We start from the raw sequence: 16,938 nt of genomic DNA, 5'->3' as shown, positions 1-16,938 counted from the left end.
TGTGTGTGTGTGTCGACACACAAACAAAGCAGCTGCAACAAACAGGAACAACAACAACAACAACAACGAAAGCAGTCACAGCATCCGCCCCAAGTGTTTCCCTACCTTCCCCCTTCCCCCCACCCCCACCCCTCTCTCACCACCTGCAGTCTACACTATTATATTATGTGCGCGTAGGCAACCCCGCCGCCCCTCCCCCATCACCATCCCCACACTCACCGCTCTCCTCTAGCACGCTGCCAAAGTCATTCACTTGCACATTAGGCAGCAAATTGACATCGATACTAAACAACAACAACAACAACTACAGCTGAAAACTACATACAAATACGTGTACAAATACAAATGCAGGCAAGCAAGCCAGCGAGCGAGAGAGAGAGAGAACGCACGCAACAGCCAACTAGTGTGAGCGAGAGAGAGAGCACGAACGCCTGAGAGAGCGGGCATCATTTAACTGCTGCCAATTTACTGTTTAAATGCCAAACAAAAAGTGTTAACAAGCGCAAAAATAACAAAAGATACTCAGCACACCAACACACATGCATACACACGTACACAGGCGGTGAGAGAACGCGCGCACAAAGCAAAGAGAGCAAAGTGTGCATGGTCTGCGCTTGGCATGCGTTAGAGCGAGCCAGCGCTAGCACAAAGAGAGCGCTCAAGTTTGACTCTCCGCAAAGCAAGTGAGTATGAGCATGTGCATGTGTGTGTGTGTGTGTGTGTGTGCTCCGGTGCTAACCAGTTTCAATGGGCGGAGCTTGCAGATGCTGCGGCTACTGCTGCTGCTGCGGCCCTGCAGGGTTGCAGCATCCGAACGTCGCGACGTCGGCAGCGCCATAAAAACAGCGTGTTGCCATAAAAAATAGGTTTATGGCAAAGCGACGCGTCGCGGCCATTGCTGCGAAACTCACCACACCACACGAGAGAGCGAGCGAGCGAGAGAGAGAGAGAGGGAGAGAGAGGGAGAGAGCAAGTGAGTGAGTGAGTGAGAGCGCTGGCTGATTGAAACCTAATGAATGTCAATTGCTGCCAATTACGACCAATAAATGCAGCCAATAGATGGGGCAGCAACAACAATGAAACTCACCACGCTGCCTGAGAGTTGCGGGTGTGTGTGTGAGCGAGATGACGACAGGTGCGTGGACTTGGCCGTTAACAGTTAGTGAAAAGAGAAGAAGAAGAGGAAGCAGCTAAAGCAGCAGCAGCAGCTTGAAACGTTTTTCGCTGTTCAGTTCAGTTTCGGTTGAAAGCCAAAGGCGAGCGGTTGTCTCACGGCTTTTGTTGAGCTCGGCTCGTCGACTACAACAACAACAACAACAATAATAATAACGATAAACAAGACAACAATAAGAATAAAGCGCGTGTGAACTAGAAGAAGAAGAAGAAGAAGCAGCAGTTGCTGCATTTCAATTTTGCCAATTGCAAACGATTCAATTCGAGAAATTGTTGCTACTCTATTTTTTTTTGTTTTACTGGTCTTTCGTTTCGGTTTTTTTAATTTTTTGTGCCGTCGGCAAACAACCAGCCAAAAAAACAAAAACAGTGCAGTGAGTGTGTGTGAGTGAAAGAGAGAGAGAGAGAGAGAGAGAGAGAGAGAGCGGGAGAGATCTTCAAAGCATTTGGGCAACCACATGACCACAATGCCACCGGAAATGTCCACAACTACGGCCGCCGTTGGGGACACTCCGGGCAGCTTGACGCCATCGCCAACGGCGACGCAGGCGCCGCGCTCCCGCTTCATGATCACCGACATTTTGGCCGGCAGCGCTGCCGCCGCCGCCGCTGCTGCTGCCGCTGCCGCTGCGATGGCCGCTGCGGCTTCGGCTGGACGTCAATCCGCCAGTCCGCCCGAGGATTGTTATGCGCCTTCGCCCACGTCTCGTGATCCTCCATCACAGCATCCACAACAACAACAACAACAGCAGCAGCAACAGCAACAACAGGCACAACAACAACAAGCGGCACTTCAACATTATTTGGCACAGCAACAACAACTGCTTCGCTTTGAGCGTGAGCGAGAAAGAGAACGCGAGCGAGAGCGAGAGCGTGAATATCATCATGTGGCGCCGTTGTTGGCGCACTTTCCGCCTGCCAGCCATTACGCCGTGTTGCAGCAGCAACAACAGCAACAACAACAACAGCAACAACAACATCCACATCATCTGCAACGCTTTGGGCGTCAGGCGTCGAGTCGCGACGCTTCGCCGCCGCCGCCGCCAACGTCGCTGGGCAAGGAGTTGCACGGCGCCGCTGCGTGGAGCACAGTAAGTGTGTTGTCCAACACTGCACAGCTGCAGTGTTGTTAGAAAACACTAGTTGAAGTTTGCTTCCAAGATATCAATCTCTAATCAATATAGAACACTTTACTTAACTCATTTTGAATAGTTCAGAAGAAGTAAAAGATTTTGTCTTTTGCTAAGAAAAATTATTTCATTTTACAACACTGTTAAATCACTTTGGTAATAGCAAAGACTTCACACTTTGTTCTGTAAAGAAATGCATTAAATAAATTTATTAAAGGAAATGCATTGAACTAATTAATAACATTCACTTTAGTTAATTCATTTTGAATAGTTTACATTTCGTCTTTTGGTTAGGAAAATTTGTTCATCAACACTGCTGAACTTCTATGATAATAGCAAAGACCTCAGGTTCTAAATTGTTAACAAATTCATTGAATTAAATGAAATGAATTTGCATTCATATTTTTTCATTAAATACATTTTTGTTGCTCTTGTTCAATTCTACCTTTTGTCTATAAAGTTATGCTCAACAAGAGCATTTTTATGAAACACTTTATTTTAATAATTATGATAAAGATAGACATAGATTTTGCAAGAAGGAAATATTATAATTAAAGCATAAAAATAGAAGTTAACATGCCTTAGACCTTTTCTATAGCAAAAGTCAGAAAAAAGTTGTATTGCATAGCTTAAAGCTGCTTAAAGCTTCTACTATAGCTTAAGATTCCACAATAACTTGTACCAACTTTAATTAAAAGTTTATATGTACTTGCGATGTACGACTTCTTTCTTATTTTTGTTTATCTAGATTTACTGTTAGCTATTTGTATAGACAAAACGAATATTGTTTTAGTTGCCTAGCATTAAAATTAGTGTTAAAAAAAGTTTGCTTCAATTATTTGCAGTTTTATTGTAGAGAAAAGCGGTTTACAAAAAATATTCCATATTACAAATTCATCAAACGTTGCTTTGAATTAAAGATTTTAATTTAAAAAATTGACAAATTTGTACAAATACTAATTTTGGTTTTTTTTAATTCTATAAAAGTGAAAAAGAATTCTTTATTACAATATATAACGTCTAATCAGTTACCTTATTTAATGTTAGAATTTCTTTCAAATAAATAAATTTCAATAAAAGTATGAAGCTGTAGCTTCATTGCTATAAACAAAAACACTTAAATCTGGATTACAAATTTATAGGAATTTCTATGGATAACAAAATGTTGTAGTCTAAATCTAGAATTTGTGATCCTTTTTAAAAAATTTGGCATATTTTACAATGAATTTCTTAGTTTTAAGAATTTGTTCCTAAAGTAACACACTTTTCATGATTTTAGAACTTGGTCTATTTTTCAGTGCAGCTAAACATGTTAATCACTATTAGAGATAGTTTTTTGGTGATAATAATGTGATTCATAAAAATGAAATATTAATTATAAACATTTATATATATAAGACGAGTTCTTATTGATGTATTAAAAGAGGATAGATCAAGATTTTTTTTTTTACGAATTTTGGTTTGAAAAGTGCGTTAAGAACATGAAAATCCTAATGTTATAAAAAAAAATATATCTCGATTTTATGAACGTTTAATATAAAACCCAAACTAAATAATATCCAACAATAAGGCACTTAGCTATACATTTTTCAAGTGTGTGTAATTCAATTAATTAGAGTTGAAATTTATTTGTGTGTAAAGCTGGAATCTAAATGAATTTTTGTAGATTCTTAGGAGATTAGATGAAGGGTTTACATTCTTATTTTGTTTTTATATGTCACAATTTTGAGTAGATCTTAAGAGATTACATAAAGAGTTTACTGATTTATTTTACTCAAAAAAGGTTAGATATAATGAAACTTAAAACTAAGTTGTTTCTAAAACACAGACTGCAAAGCCTTTTGACTTAAAGGGTTTTTTTAAACGAATTTCGATTTTCACAATAACAAATTGTTGCCATTTTTCTTTGCAACAGCAACAACAACAACAACAACAGCAGCAGCAGGCAGCTTTGAATCCGCACACGCATCCGCCGCATCCGCAGCTTGGGCATCACTCGCAGCATCCGCATTCGCATCCGCATCCACATGCGGCGCATCATCATCAGCTGCAGCTGGAGCGGGAGCGGGAGCGGGAACGCATCGAGGCGCTGCATCGACATGGCGGCAACGTGCCACTTGCTGCTGCTGCCGCCGCTGCTGCTGCGGCTGCCGCTGCTGCGGCTGCTGCTGGCCACATGGAGGGGCACGATGATCGATCGCGTTCTCCCCTCGTTCTCCACTCCATGGGCAATAGCAACAACAACAACAATCTGAGTGGCAGCAACAACAACAACAATAATGGTAGCAACAACAACAACAATGGCAGTGCTGGGGGCATGCTACTTGGGGGCACGGGCAGCAGCATCAGCGGCGATCAGGCGAGCACCATCGATGACAGCGACAGCGACGATTGCGGTGAGTTTCAGTTCAACTATTTGTTTTCTTTCTTATTTTTAAGTCAGTTTTTTATTCCTCCAAATTGTAATTCTCACATTTACTGAGCTTTAATCAAGTTCCAGAGCTTTACATAGTTGCAAGTTTTATCAACATGTACTTTAAACTATTGCCAAACTTTTTAAGAAGCTTTCAGTTATCAGCAAGTTATTAAGATTTCAAATGTTCAGATTTCTCTCCGTATTTAAAGTTGTGCTGTGAGCTGTTGAAGAGCTTTTTAAGAGTAAAGTTCAACGAATTTATTCGCTCCAAATTGTAATTGAAGCATTCGCTGAGCTTTGATCAAGTTTAGAAGCTTTACATAGTTTCAAGTTTTATCAACTTACTTGAAGCTGTACTTTAAGCTTTTGCCAAACTTTTTAAGAAGCTTTCAGCTAACAGCAAGTTATTTAGATTTCGAATGTTTAGATTTCTCTTCGTATTTGAAGTTGAGCTGTAAGTTGTTGGAGAGCTTTTTAACGATTTGTAATTGAAGCATTTACTAAGCTTTGATCATTTTTTGAAGCTTTTAAGCTGCAAATTTTCTTGAGAAGCTTTCAAAACAAGTTCTTCAGTTTTATTTGTTGATTTTAATGTGTTGAGTTTCTATACTACAGAATTTTATTAAGCGTGAGCTTTAAAGCAGTTAAGAAGCTTTCAGCTAATAAGAAGTAATTCAGTTTCCAATCCTTCAGTTTTTTTTTGAGGACTTCGACTAGTGTTCTAAACTGTTGCAGAGCTTTTTAATAAGTTTTAAAGCTTTGAATGTTCAGGTTTCTTTTCTTTTCAATCTGTAAGCTGCTGGAGCGCTTTTTAAGAAGCTTTAATCTAGCTTTTAAATGAGCTTTGTAGCGAATTAAGTCGATTAGTTTGAAAGTCGTTTAATTTTGAATAATTTCTAACTTAAACTGTAATAATAAACTGAAACTGTAATAATAAAATGAAGCTAACAACTTTTTAAGATAGTGTTGACTACAAAAAAATACTATACTAGCTAGCATTTTATTTGTCAAAGATTTTAAGGCAGCTTTAAGCAGCTTTTAATCGCCTTTTGTAAATCTTACATATATTTAATTTATGGTAAATATTCAAACTTTGTTTTTCTGTAAGTTCTTCATAGTTAGTAATATGTTTATATATTTTATAAAACAAATTGTTTCTAGGGAACTGCCAAGCGAATGCAGTCATAAACATGAATGAAAACTGTTGAAACACTTTTGTTTTGCTGCTCAGCTGAGCGAGACAGCGCAAGGGGCAGCTGTGTGTGGCAAGTTTGTGTGGCAGCAGCAGCAAAGTGAACTGCAAAAACGAAAAAAATGCTTAAATGAAAATGTTAATTATTTATTTAAGCACACATTTTGCGATCAACGCTCAACGATCAGCGATCAGCGATTTGCACAATTACAACAACAACTACAACTACAACTGCGAGACTCGCTACCCTTGACAGCACGCCCAAGTGCCACATAGCTTGGCTTCTTGCCCCTGCCTCTTGCCACTTGGGACGACTAAAAAGTTGACAGCTTTTAGCATGCAACAATTTTTAATTGATTTTAATGTTTGTTTGTTTCTTTCTTTTATCGTTTGTTGCTGTCTCGTTGTTGTTGTTTTTTTGTTTTTATTATTATTATTTATTTGTTAAGCGCTTTTAAACGTTATGCAAATTATGACAAATTACTATTAAATAGTCGTAAATGTGCGTTGGAAATTGATTTCGATGCCAACAGAGAGTTGTGTATTAAAATTAAGATACAGCGAACACTGGCAAAGAAGATAGAGAGAGCGAGGAGAGTGGGAGAGAGAGGGAATGAGAGAGAGAGAGAGAGAGCAAGTCTGGGAGCAGCTTTGTGCTTATCTGTGTGTGACAAGCGCTGATAGAAGGCGGGAAGTCTAGCCAGATAGGCAAAGCGTTGTGTAAATAGATTGTGAATCAGGTTCAACGACAAGCAAATACCCTGTAGGAAAAGCAACATTCATAAAGGGAAATACACTGTACCACATGCAGTTGTGCTCATTGAAATAGCAGTGCTGACGAGACAATTAAAGTTTTTCTACTTCTACTTCATCTACTTCTTCTATACTATTTCTACTTCTATTTCTGATATTCTACTTCTTAATATTTTCATTTTAATATTTGCTAAGAATTGGAAATTTGTTTAATCAATAAGATTTAAACAATATGGAAGCTATAAATTTTCTTACACTCGTTGAAATATTTTTTTTTTTATATTTTGTTATATTTTCTGTTGAAAATATTAATAATTGTTATATGTTTTTTGCATTTTTTTATTATTTATCATGACAAAGTCCGATTACAAAATGCATATAAATTATAATATTTTTCATTCACGTAGCTTTGCAATACAAACAAGAATTTATTAAAGTTTTATTTTTAAAAATTCGATATCTCTCACTAAATAAAATATCGAAATTGCAAAATTTCTTTCTAAAATTTTTGATAGCATGCAATTTAACTTCATTTCCTTTTACTACAATTTTAATGATTTAATTGAAATATTCAAAAGATGTACTTAGACAATAAATTAGAATTTAGTTTTAGGGCAACAAAATAATTCAAGCTTTTAACAAATATAAATTACATACCCCGTAATCATTCGCTTTCTGAGCAAGCTGTAATAAATGAATTGAAAATATTTAATATTCAGAAATTTGAAAGCATTTTACAAAGTATCACAAAGTCGTCTACACAGTTACTAATTGTTTATTTAGCAGCTTAAGAGTTTCATTTAAGTAAATAATTGCAATATAAGCGGCTTAAGGCGGCATTTAAATAATCCAATAGATGAATTCAACAGCTGATTAATATAAATCACTGAAAGAAAGAAAGAAAGTTTTGTTTTTGTTTTTTTCGTTGATGATTTCGATTCGATTCTCGATAAAAATAAAGCTCAACTTATTATCGATTCGTTGCGTTTAATTTTGAGTTTCAAAATATAAATATGATTTTCGTAGCAATTTCATGGGCATTTTTAATTTCGTTTCGAGACTTGTGCCAAAGTCAATTAAAATTAAGGGAAGAGGGAGGGGAATAAGACGAAGAAAAAGAAGAAGAGAGAAGACTTCCCGCTAGGCTGTCAATTCTAGAAATTTGTTGTTTTGATTTGAGACACAAGCCAAACGCAAAGAAATGTATAAAGCCATAAATGCAGCCCACACAGAGAGCGAAAGAGAGAGCATGAGAGGGAGAGAGAGAGAGAGAGAGAGAGAGAGAGCAAGAGATAGAGACTTGTCTCCGTTTCTCTAGCACAGTTTGAGGCAAGTTTTTGTATTATTATTATTATTTATTTTGAGCCCACGCTGCGACAACGGTTAATTTTCAGCTAAAGTTTTATGATTCGTTTTTTTTGTCGTTCAAAATCAAAACGCCGCTTTTAACGGCTTAATCGAAGCCCAACAACGAAGCGCAGGAATGCGAAACTCGTTGTTGTTGTTGTTCGTTGCTCGTTGCTCATAATTCAAATTTTCGGTTGACACTCGCGCGTCACTTGAGACGCGTGCGAGCGACAGTTGTGCTCCCCTCTCTGTCCCCCTCTCTTCTCCACTCCTTTCGCGAAGGATCAATTGCCGTTGCCGTTGCCGTCGCGTTTGAAATTGAGCCAAATTCGGCTTCGATTCGAGACGCTGCTCAGCTGATGTCGCATTCTACACTCCACGTTCTCTCTCTCTCTCCCTCACTCTTTCTCCCTCTCTCTCTGCTCAGCGTGCAGCTTAGCCGAAGCTGTCAAATGAACTGTGCGCTGATCCGGCGAGACAAGCAGACACTCGCATCACACTTTGCCTCCTCTCTCCCTCTCCCTCTTTCTCTCTCTCTCTCTCGCTTTCGCTCTTAGCGCTTGCTTCCTCTTGTCGTACGCTTTGAGCAGTTTTCGTCACTAATTGAAATTGATATTTTTTGGCCTTTTTTTTGGCTGCGTTCCTTTGCGCGTTCCTTCAACTTCAACTTTAACTTCAACTTTAACTTGAACCTTTCGTTGGCTTCCAAAATCGTAGCGTGTGGCCTCAACAACAACAACAACAAACAACAACAACAACAACAACTACTGCGAATACAACAACTTCTGCTGCAATTGCATTGCTTACAATATAAGCACAATTCACACTTCCAATTGACAAGTGCTTGTAGCAAGTTCGTTGCCTAAGTCTTTTGTTTCACTACTTTGAATTTTTAGTTTTTTTTTCTAGGTTTTGTACGGATTGTTTTTTTGTACGTATAGTGCTACATTTTTAACATTTTATCATTTAATTTCTTCGCAATATTTTTGATGATTTTGTAAAAATAATTTTAATTTAAGTCTTAAGATATTTTTTTGCAATTTCTTTAGGGTAAAAGGGTTATAGAATTTTGTGCCGACAGGAAATCGTATATGGTATATTTTGAATGTAGAATTGTATTAATATACCTAAAAAATCATTCAGTATATTATATTAGTATTTTTTCGGTATATTCAGTTGGTATATTTTAATAATAATATGGCAAATATTTTGCTTTTATTGACTGTAGCTTTCTTACTTGTTATTTATTAATTTTGTTTCATTCCTTTAAACATTTTTAACATATAGTTTGCTATTTTTTGCTCTATTTTATTTCTCTGCCACATTTTCACTCTTCACATTTTCTTCTTCATGTTGTATCAACATTTTTATGCACATTTTTTGTGTTGTTTTTTTGGTTAAATCGCAGACAATGCTTAGTTATATATGATAATGCAGACGCACACACACACACACACACACACAAACACACTCACTAATCGCGTTACCGTTATGCAAGCTTTATTGTAGCATTTGCATTTACAACAACAACTGCAATGAGCTCGAAGCAATCGTTGTTGCTGTTGTTGTTGTTGCTGCTGCTCACTGCATTTAAGCGTGCACATTATCAAAATGCTGATAAACGTTTAACAGCAACAACAACAACGCATGCTTAGAGCTCATTGTAGTTGTTGTTGTTGTTGTTACTGTTGCTTTAATTAAAATGCAAAAAGGCCAATTGCAAATGTGTTGCTGCCATGCGCAATTAAATGCAGACGAACAACAACAACAACAACAACAACTTGGCCAAGAGTCTCTCAGTTGCTCAGTTGTTCAGTTTCTTAGTTTCTTAGTTTCTCAGCTCAGCAGTCAGCCAGGTAGAAGGAAGTTGTTGCTGCAGTTGTTGCTGCTGTTGTTGTTGTTGGCTGCACACTTAAGCATGTTTAATACAGTTTAGCCACAAGCACTTAATTACTAATGCAGCGCGGAGGGGTGCGAGGGGCGCTTCAAGAGTTATGCGCGAGGGTTTCACATATTGCGGAAATGTTTTGCTAACTGACTTTTTGACTAGCCGCAGCCGAAGCAGCTGCCAGCTGACTGGTTTCTTGTTGTTAACACGAATGGATGCGGCAGAGAGAAAGAGAGAGAAAGAGAGAAAGGAATAGAGAGTGAGGGGGAACACGCAGAAAATAGCAAAAAGTAAATAAAACATAAAAACACACAAAAAAAAGAGGCGCATGAGAAGGCAAAAGAATGTGAAGCAAATAGGAAGAAGACAGCGTAAGGCGAGGAAGTGAAATGTGTGGAAAATGTATGAAAAATAAACGGAAAACATGTAAGAAAGCTGCATACCCACAAAGCATTTTCAATAAAAGCACACAAATGTGGTATTATTTGAAAAATATTCAAAGAATATGTCTGAGTCGATATTTGGTATTACAAAATAGTATTAATTTATTCTAAAATATATAAAAATGATATACCAAAAAAATAAAAAAATAAAAAAAAAAATATATACCAAAAGTGATATTTGGTATATCGTTATACTATTACATTTAACTGTTATTTGTTTTGAAAATAAAAAAAAATATACTGAAAACTATAATTGGTATATCGATGTACTATTACATTAAAATCATTTTACAACAAACGTTATTTACTCCTAAAATATAGCAAATATACTGACAAAATACTCAAAAATATAGATGGCTTGGGTATTACATTCAAAATACATCATAAAGTACTAAGACAGAAAAAGTTGGAAAACAAAATCGATAAGTTCAAGAGGTGCTAAGAGAGAGATTATGATAAAGAACAGAGAAAGCTTTAAAATTGATTTAAACAAAGCAGATCATACAAAAAGTATTCGGCCAAGTAACTTAGAAGCCTGCTCATTAATAGTCTGAAATTTTAGAGCGTAAACAAATTGCTTAAAAATTAAGCAACATCTTCAAGTGTAAAAGTAATGTAAGAAATTGAAATATACATATATTAAAGCGTCAATTAGTTTAAATCAAAAGCAAGAAGTGACTGCCAATCAAAATGATATGTGAATAAATATGGGAAACTTTATTGAAAATTTAAAAAGCAAACAAAACAAATTTGATCACAATTTAAAAAACTAAAGACTTTTATGAGAAATTGTCAGCTGTTAACATCTTCTTTTAGTGGTAAAGCATTGAAGTTGGGGGATTAAAAACTAAAAATTCCAGATGAGTTAATGCTCTTTTGAGTGGCGTCATTTATATAGTTCTACTCTTTGGTGTATGCTCCTTAAATTCTTTTTATTACACAATAAGTTGGAATGGAATGAATTCAAGTGGCAGCAATTGTTGTGTATTTGTAGTTGTAGTTGTAGTTATTCTCTTAGTTGTTTGCAATTTGTGCTCATAAAGTGTTTAATTGCAAATTAGCAATGGCATGCCACAAAGTTGCATGCGTTGCAGTCATCAAATTAAACAGCGCGCGCAAATCTGAGCAGCAAAAAAGGCAGACAAGATACAGACGAAAACAAATAAGAACGCTACGTTCGAGTATGCTCGACTGTGAGATACCTGCTACACATATTCAATAAGAGCAAAAGAGTTTGGTATTATTCTTAAAATATACCGTATTAATATACCGCAAAAATATTGCGATTACACGGAAAGCTATATTTGGTATGTTAATATACTTTGAAAATACTTAAAATATACCATATTCATATATCGCAAAGATACTAAAATATACTAAAGGCTGTATATGATTCATTGATATAGTATTAAAATTAAAATATACTTAAAATATAGCATATTAATATACCACAAAAATACTAAAATATACCGTAAGCTATATTTGGTATGTTGATATACTTTTAAAATACACTTCAAAATATACCATATTCATATACCGAAAAAATACTAAGATATACCAAAGGCTGTATATGATGCATTGATATAGTATTACAATTAATATATACTTGAAATATACCGTATTATTATACCACAAAAATACTAAAATATACCATAATCTATATTTGTTATGATGATATACTTTCAAATTATTACCATATTAATATACCGCAAGAATACCGAAATATACCCAAGACTGTATTTAGTATATTGATGTAGAACTACTTTCAAAATATACCATAGAGTAGTAAACATACAAGATGGACAGACAGAGAAATGGCTATATCATCAGCTCTCGCTGATATATATATACTTTATAGAGTTGAAAATGCCTCCTCCTGCCTGTTACATCCAGTTACTTCAAACCCTTTCCTATCATACCCTATTACCATATTCTAAATTTTAAATTAAAGTTTATTTACTAATAAAAGTTTTCATTCCTTTCTTTGACTATTTTGCAGGCGGGAAGGACGACGATGGCGAGGATAGTTTGAAGAATGGCAATGGCGCCAATGGGGATTCGCATTTGGGTTTGTCGCTGAGCAAGAAGCAGCGCAAGGCGCGCACCGCCTTCACCGATCATCAGCTGCAGACGCTGGAGAAATCCTTTGAGCGGCAGAAATATTTGAGCGTTCAGGATCGCATGGAGTTGGCCAACAAGCTGGAGCTGAGCGATTGCCAGGTGAAGACGTGGTATCAGAATCGCAGGTGAGTTTCTCTCCTTCTTCTTATTCTTCTTCTTCTGTGGCGGTTTCTTTGACGCTCGCAATTTAATTGTTTTTGGAGTGTGGTGAAGGGGATGAAGTGGGGAGGAAAAGGAATAGTGTCTTTGCTAATCAGCGCCTTTTATGGAACCGCCCATTTCTTCGCGCACTTTTCCAATAAAAATCACTTTAATGGCTCTCCATCGGCAACGACTTCTCTATTCCCTTTCCTCTTCCCCTCCCCATCCCTCCCCCCAACCCCCTCGGTAACCGGTTGGGAATCAAGTTGGCGCTGTTTATGCGTTTTGTTTTTATGCTGATTGCTTAATTTGCTGCATTTTGCGCAAGAGTCGTAAAATGCCTTTTGCTGTTTATTAAATGAGTTGTTTACTTTTTTCTCTTTTTTCGTTATTTGTTTTTTGCTCCCATCTCGGCGCGCAAGTTTGTTGCCTAAGTCATTCGTTTTCAATATCAGTTTCGACTTCCAGCATCTCTCTCTGTCTCGGTTGCTTCTTGATTCGATTTCTAATATCATTTCTGTGCCTTCTCAGTCGACGCCGCTGTCGACGTCGCTGCCAACGTCGCTGCCAACGACAGCTGCCCCTGTTTAAAAATAGATGGCAAAGCTGCTGCCTTATTACGTTTAATAGCATTTTATTTTCTTTTTTAATTATTGCCCAATGACTTGTCACATTTCGTTTTGGGCATTAACAACGCCAGCAACAGAGCAAAAAACAGAGAGACAAATGGGGAGTGAGAGAGAGACAGATAAAAAGAGAGAGACCTCTTGCTGAGCCAGAGCCGAAAACTCAACCGGATATTAACAACGGTTTTATACATATTTTTTCTTTCGCTTGTTTGCAAATTCATTGGCAACGACTGCCAAATGCGCTACACAAGATTAAATTGATGAAATTAAGAACACTTAAGAAATTAAGAACAATTAAGAAAAATTAAGAAAGAAATTTAGATATAAATACAAACTAATTAAATGAATAAAGACGGAAATAAAGTTGAAATATCGAAAGATGAAAAATTTAGATTTATATTCAGATTGATTACTCTGAATAAGGAAAAAAGGTAATATATAGCAAAAATAGTGGAATTCAGATATAAACACAGATTAATCAAATGAATAACGAAAAATATCTAAATATAGAATTTAGATTTAAGTACAGATTCATCAAATGAGTGAAGAAGGAAACGGAGTTGAAATGTCGAGAGATAAAAAATTGCAGGCTTTAGATATAAATTCAGATTAATCAAATTTAGAAAAAAGGTAAAAGATTTAAAAATTAGTATAAATATATTTTAACTCAATGAATAAAAAAATGAGTTCAGATATAAAATGAAAAAAAGAGTGAAAAATATTTAATATAAATACGGCTTAATAAAATGTATGGAAAAAGAAGTGGAAATATAGAATGAAGAATTTCGACAACAATATTTACACACATAAGAATATAAAGCTCTATTTTCTCTATAAGAATAATATTTTAAATATATGTATGTATAAACGTTAATCAAATATCTGATTGAAAAAATTGCTAGACATAGAGTGACAAATAAATGAAAAAGTAGCGCAGAGATTATTTTAAGACAACAATTAGTTGTGATCTATAATTGCTGTTCAAAAATAGTTTAAAATAAGGAAGTGATGACAAATTCAGTGGCAAAAAAATCAGATAATATTAGGAAAATATTTTGTTTTACACTCAACTCGAAGTAGACTTCTGTTGACTCTTCAAAGATCTCATCCATTAAAGAATCTTTTTGGCAATTTTACAATTTTTTTGCCTTTTTTCTTCTCGCAAGAAGCTGTCAAACATTCGCTACAAATCCGTTGCAAATTGTTTTTTTTTCGTATTTATTTTCTTTACACCGTTTGCTGTTTATGTTTTTTTTTTGTGTGCTTCTTTTTTTGTGTTGTTGCCTGTCAAAGTCAAAATGCTCAGCTGCCGCAGGGCAACAAAAGTCGCCTTTAATTTTCGCTTAAACATTTTCACAGCTGCACACGATGAGTGCGCAGAAAAAGCGATCGAAAAGTGATCCTCGGATCCTCGATCCTGGCGCCTAGAGGCGATTAAAGGATTTGCCAAAAAGAATACGAAGTATTTCATTTCCCTAAATTGTTTTTCCTTCCATTTCTCTCTCTCTCTCTCTCTCTTTCTCTCTCTTTCTGTTTCTCTCTCCGCTGAGTTCTCTCTAGTTGAGTTGGGCGTGCCGTTGCCAATTAGTGCTCATTCCGAGCTGCCGCCCTCGTCTGCCTTTCACTCCAGCTCAATGCTCAATGCTGAATGCGTGGGCGTGCGTTTTGAAGTGCAAGATAAATGACAAAACAATTAAGTGCGAAATATAAACAGCAATAATAGCTAAGTCGACCTCAGTCGAAGTCTCCGAGTCTCGAGTCTCATCCTCGCATCCTTGTCTGGGCCACGCAGCAGGCGGCCAGGACACGCGCAGTCAGCGGCATGATGCAGCACTCTGTGGCATGATTAATGTGGCTTGCCACACAGCTTGCCACAGCCGCCGTTATTACGCTCTTTGCATACACTGCGAGAAAGTGGGCAGTCGACTTGAATAAAAACTTAGATAAATGATCAAATTTGAAATTTTTACAGCTTCCAAATTATTTTCAACTGAATTCAGCTTTGTTTCAATATTAAGTTTTAAGTACCTAAATTCATATACGATATACAAATATTTCATTTCAATCATTTTAATACTTCAATTGCAATTTTGTAATATTTTTACTTCAATCACTTTAAGTATAGCAAAATTGCATATAACTGAAGTAATTTTTTCCAATTTCATATTAATTTAACTTTAAGCATTTTAATACGTTAATATCGCCTGGCCATAGGGTAGAAGAAGAAGGTAACAGGCAGAAGAAGGTGTCCTCGACCCTATAAAATATATATATCCTTGTCTGTCCGTCTGTCTGTCCGTCGGTATGAACACCAAGATCTCAGAGACTATAAGAGATAGAGCTAAAATTCTTTTTCGACAGCTCTTGTTATGTTTGTAGGCAGATCGAGTTTGTTTAAAATTTTGCCACGCCCACTTTCGCCTACTGAGATCGGGTCTTAGTTGATTTGGCTGATAATCTGGCATATTTTGCACTCTATGGTATATTTTGAATTTAGTACTATATCAATATACTTTTCTTTGGTATATTTTAGTATTTTTGGGGTATATTGTATTCCCTATATCGTTTTTGTCAGTGTAGTTGCGCCTTTTCTTCCTAATTTGGTTAATTTTTTATGCATTCGCTGCGCTTTCACCACAAACAACTAATGAACTGTTTTCTTTCCTTCCACTCTACTCTCTCTCAGAACCAAATGGAAGCGCCAGACAGCCGTGGGATTGGAGCTGCTCGCCGAGGCGGGCAACTATGCGGCGTTTCAACGTTTGTACGGCGGTGCCACGCCCTATTTGAGCGCCTGGCCATATGCGGCAGCCGCTGCCGCCCAGACACCACACGGAGCGCCTCCCTCGGCCATTGATATCTACTATCGGCAGGCGGCAGCGGCGGCTGCGCTGCAGAAGCCTGCGCTGCCCGCCAGCTACATGTATCCCAGTCGGATGCCACCGGGCATGGGTCTGCCCGGCATGCCGCCTCCTCCGGGTGCCACGCCCATGCTGGGCGGCTACTATGCGCCGGCGTTGGCGCCACAGCAACAGCAACCGCAGCGCGAACGTTCGCCCGCAACCAGCCAGAGCGCCAACAGCGAGGCGGAATACGAACGCAGCAGCAGCAGCCGACAGCGTCTGCAGACGCCGAGCCCGCCTCTGAATCCGGGCAGTCCGCCACCTCGCAGAGAACAGACAGCGGAGGAGACGGCGCCAACAAAAACACCAACAACATCATCAGCGGGTGCTGGGGAGCAGGAGGAACGCGGCGAATTGGGTTCGTTGCCTGCGGTCGATGTGGACGAGGATGAGGATGACGAGGAGCTGGCGCTGGACGTCTAAGGCGAGCCAGGCATGCGAGCTGGATCTCAGACACAGGCGGTGGAGAGGGCAGAGCGGGGGTAAATGTGGGGATAGGGTCTGGGGGAGTGGCAAGAGACAAGTGAAATGTGGAAGGGAAGTGTGCAAGCGAATGAGTGCGAAGGCAGTTGCAGCATTGGAAATTCAATTGGAAGCTGGAAAGGTTGCATGGAAGTGCAGAGTGGAGCCTGGAACTGGAAGTGTAGACTGGAAACTGGAAGTGCAGACTGGAAAGTGGAAGTGCAGACTGGAAAGTGGAACTGGAACTTAAAACACAATTGATATATTCCAGTGATATTCCAATAAAATGTGAGCGATATTCCAGCGACATTCCAGCAGCATTACAGCAACATTCCAGTCT

General features: G+C 37.7%; 1 protein-coding gene across 1 annotated transcript; it reads left to right on the top strand.

Annotated features, from left to right (window-relative positions):
• Positions 1-1,248: 1,248 nt before the first annotated feature.
• On the top strand, positions 1,249-16,664 carry LOC133848858 (homeobox protein B-H2-like). Its single transcript, XM_062284569.1, has 5 exons — positions 1,249-2,169; positions 2,317-2,321; positions 4,375-4,699; positions 12,342-12,588; positions 15,920-16,664. Exons 1-5 carry the CDS (start codon positions 1,632-1,634, stop codon positions 16,557-16,559), a joined length of 1,755 nt encoding a protein of 584 aa, XP_062140553.1. The 5' UTR covers positions 1,249-1,631; the 3' UTR covers positions 16,560-16,664.
• Positions 16,665-16,938: the final 274 nt, after the last annotated feature.

The sequence above is a fragment of the Drosophila sulfurigaster genome, chromosome X (genome assembly GCF_023558435.1).
Source record: "Drosophila sulfurigaster albostrigata strain 15112-1811.04 chromosome X, ASM2355843v2, whole genome shotgun sequence".
NCBI classification, from domain to species: domain Eukaryota; kingdom Metazoa; phylum Arthropoda; class Insecta; order Diptera; family Drosophilidae; genus Drosophila; species Drosophila sulfurigaster.
Note: the sequence above shows the minus strand (reverse complement) of the source record. Positions and strands in the feature narration are given on the sequence as shown.

Coding starts and splice junctions, on each gene's coding strand:
- LOC133848858 (XM_062284569.1), top strand. CDS start 1,632: ATGACCACAATGCCACCGGAAATGTCCACAACTACGGCCGCCGTTGGG. Junction 4,700..12,341: donor CAGCGACAGCGACGATTGCG/GTGAGTTTCAGT, acceptor ACTATTTTGCAG/GCGGGAAGGACGACGATGGC. Junction 12,589..15,919: donor ACGTGGTATCAGAATCGCAG/GTGAGTTTCTCT, acceptor ACTCTCTCTCAG/AACCAAATGGAAGCGCCAGA.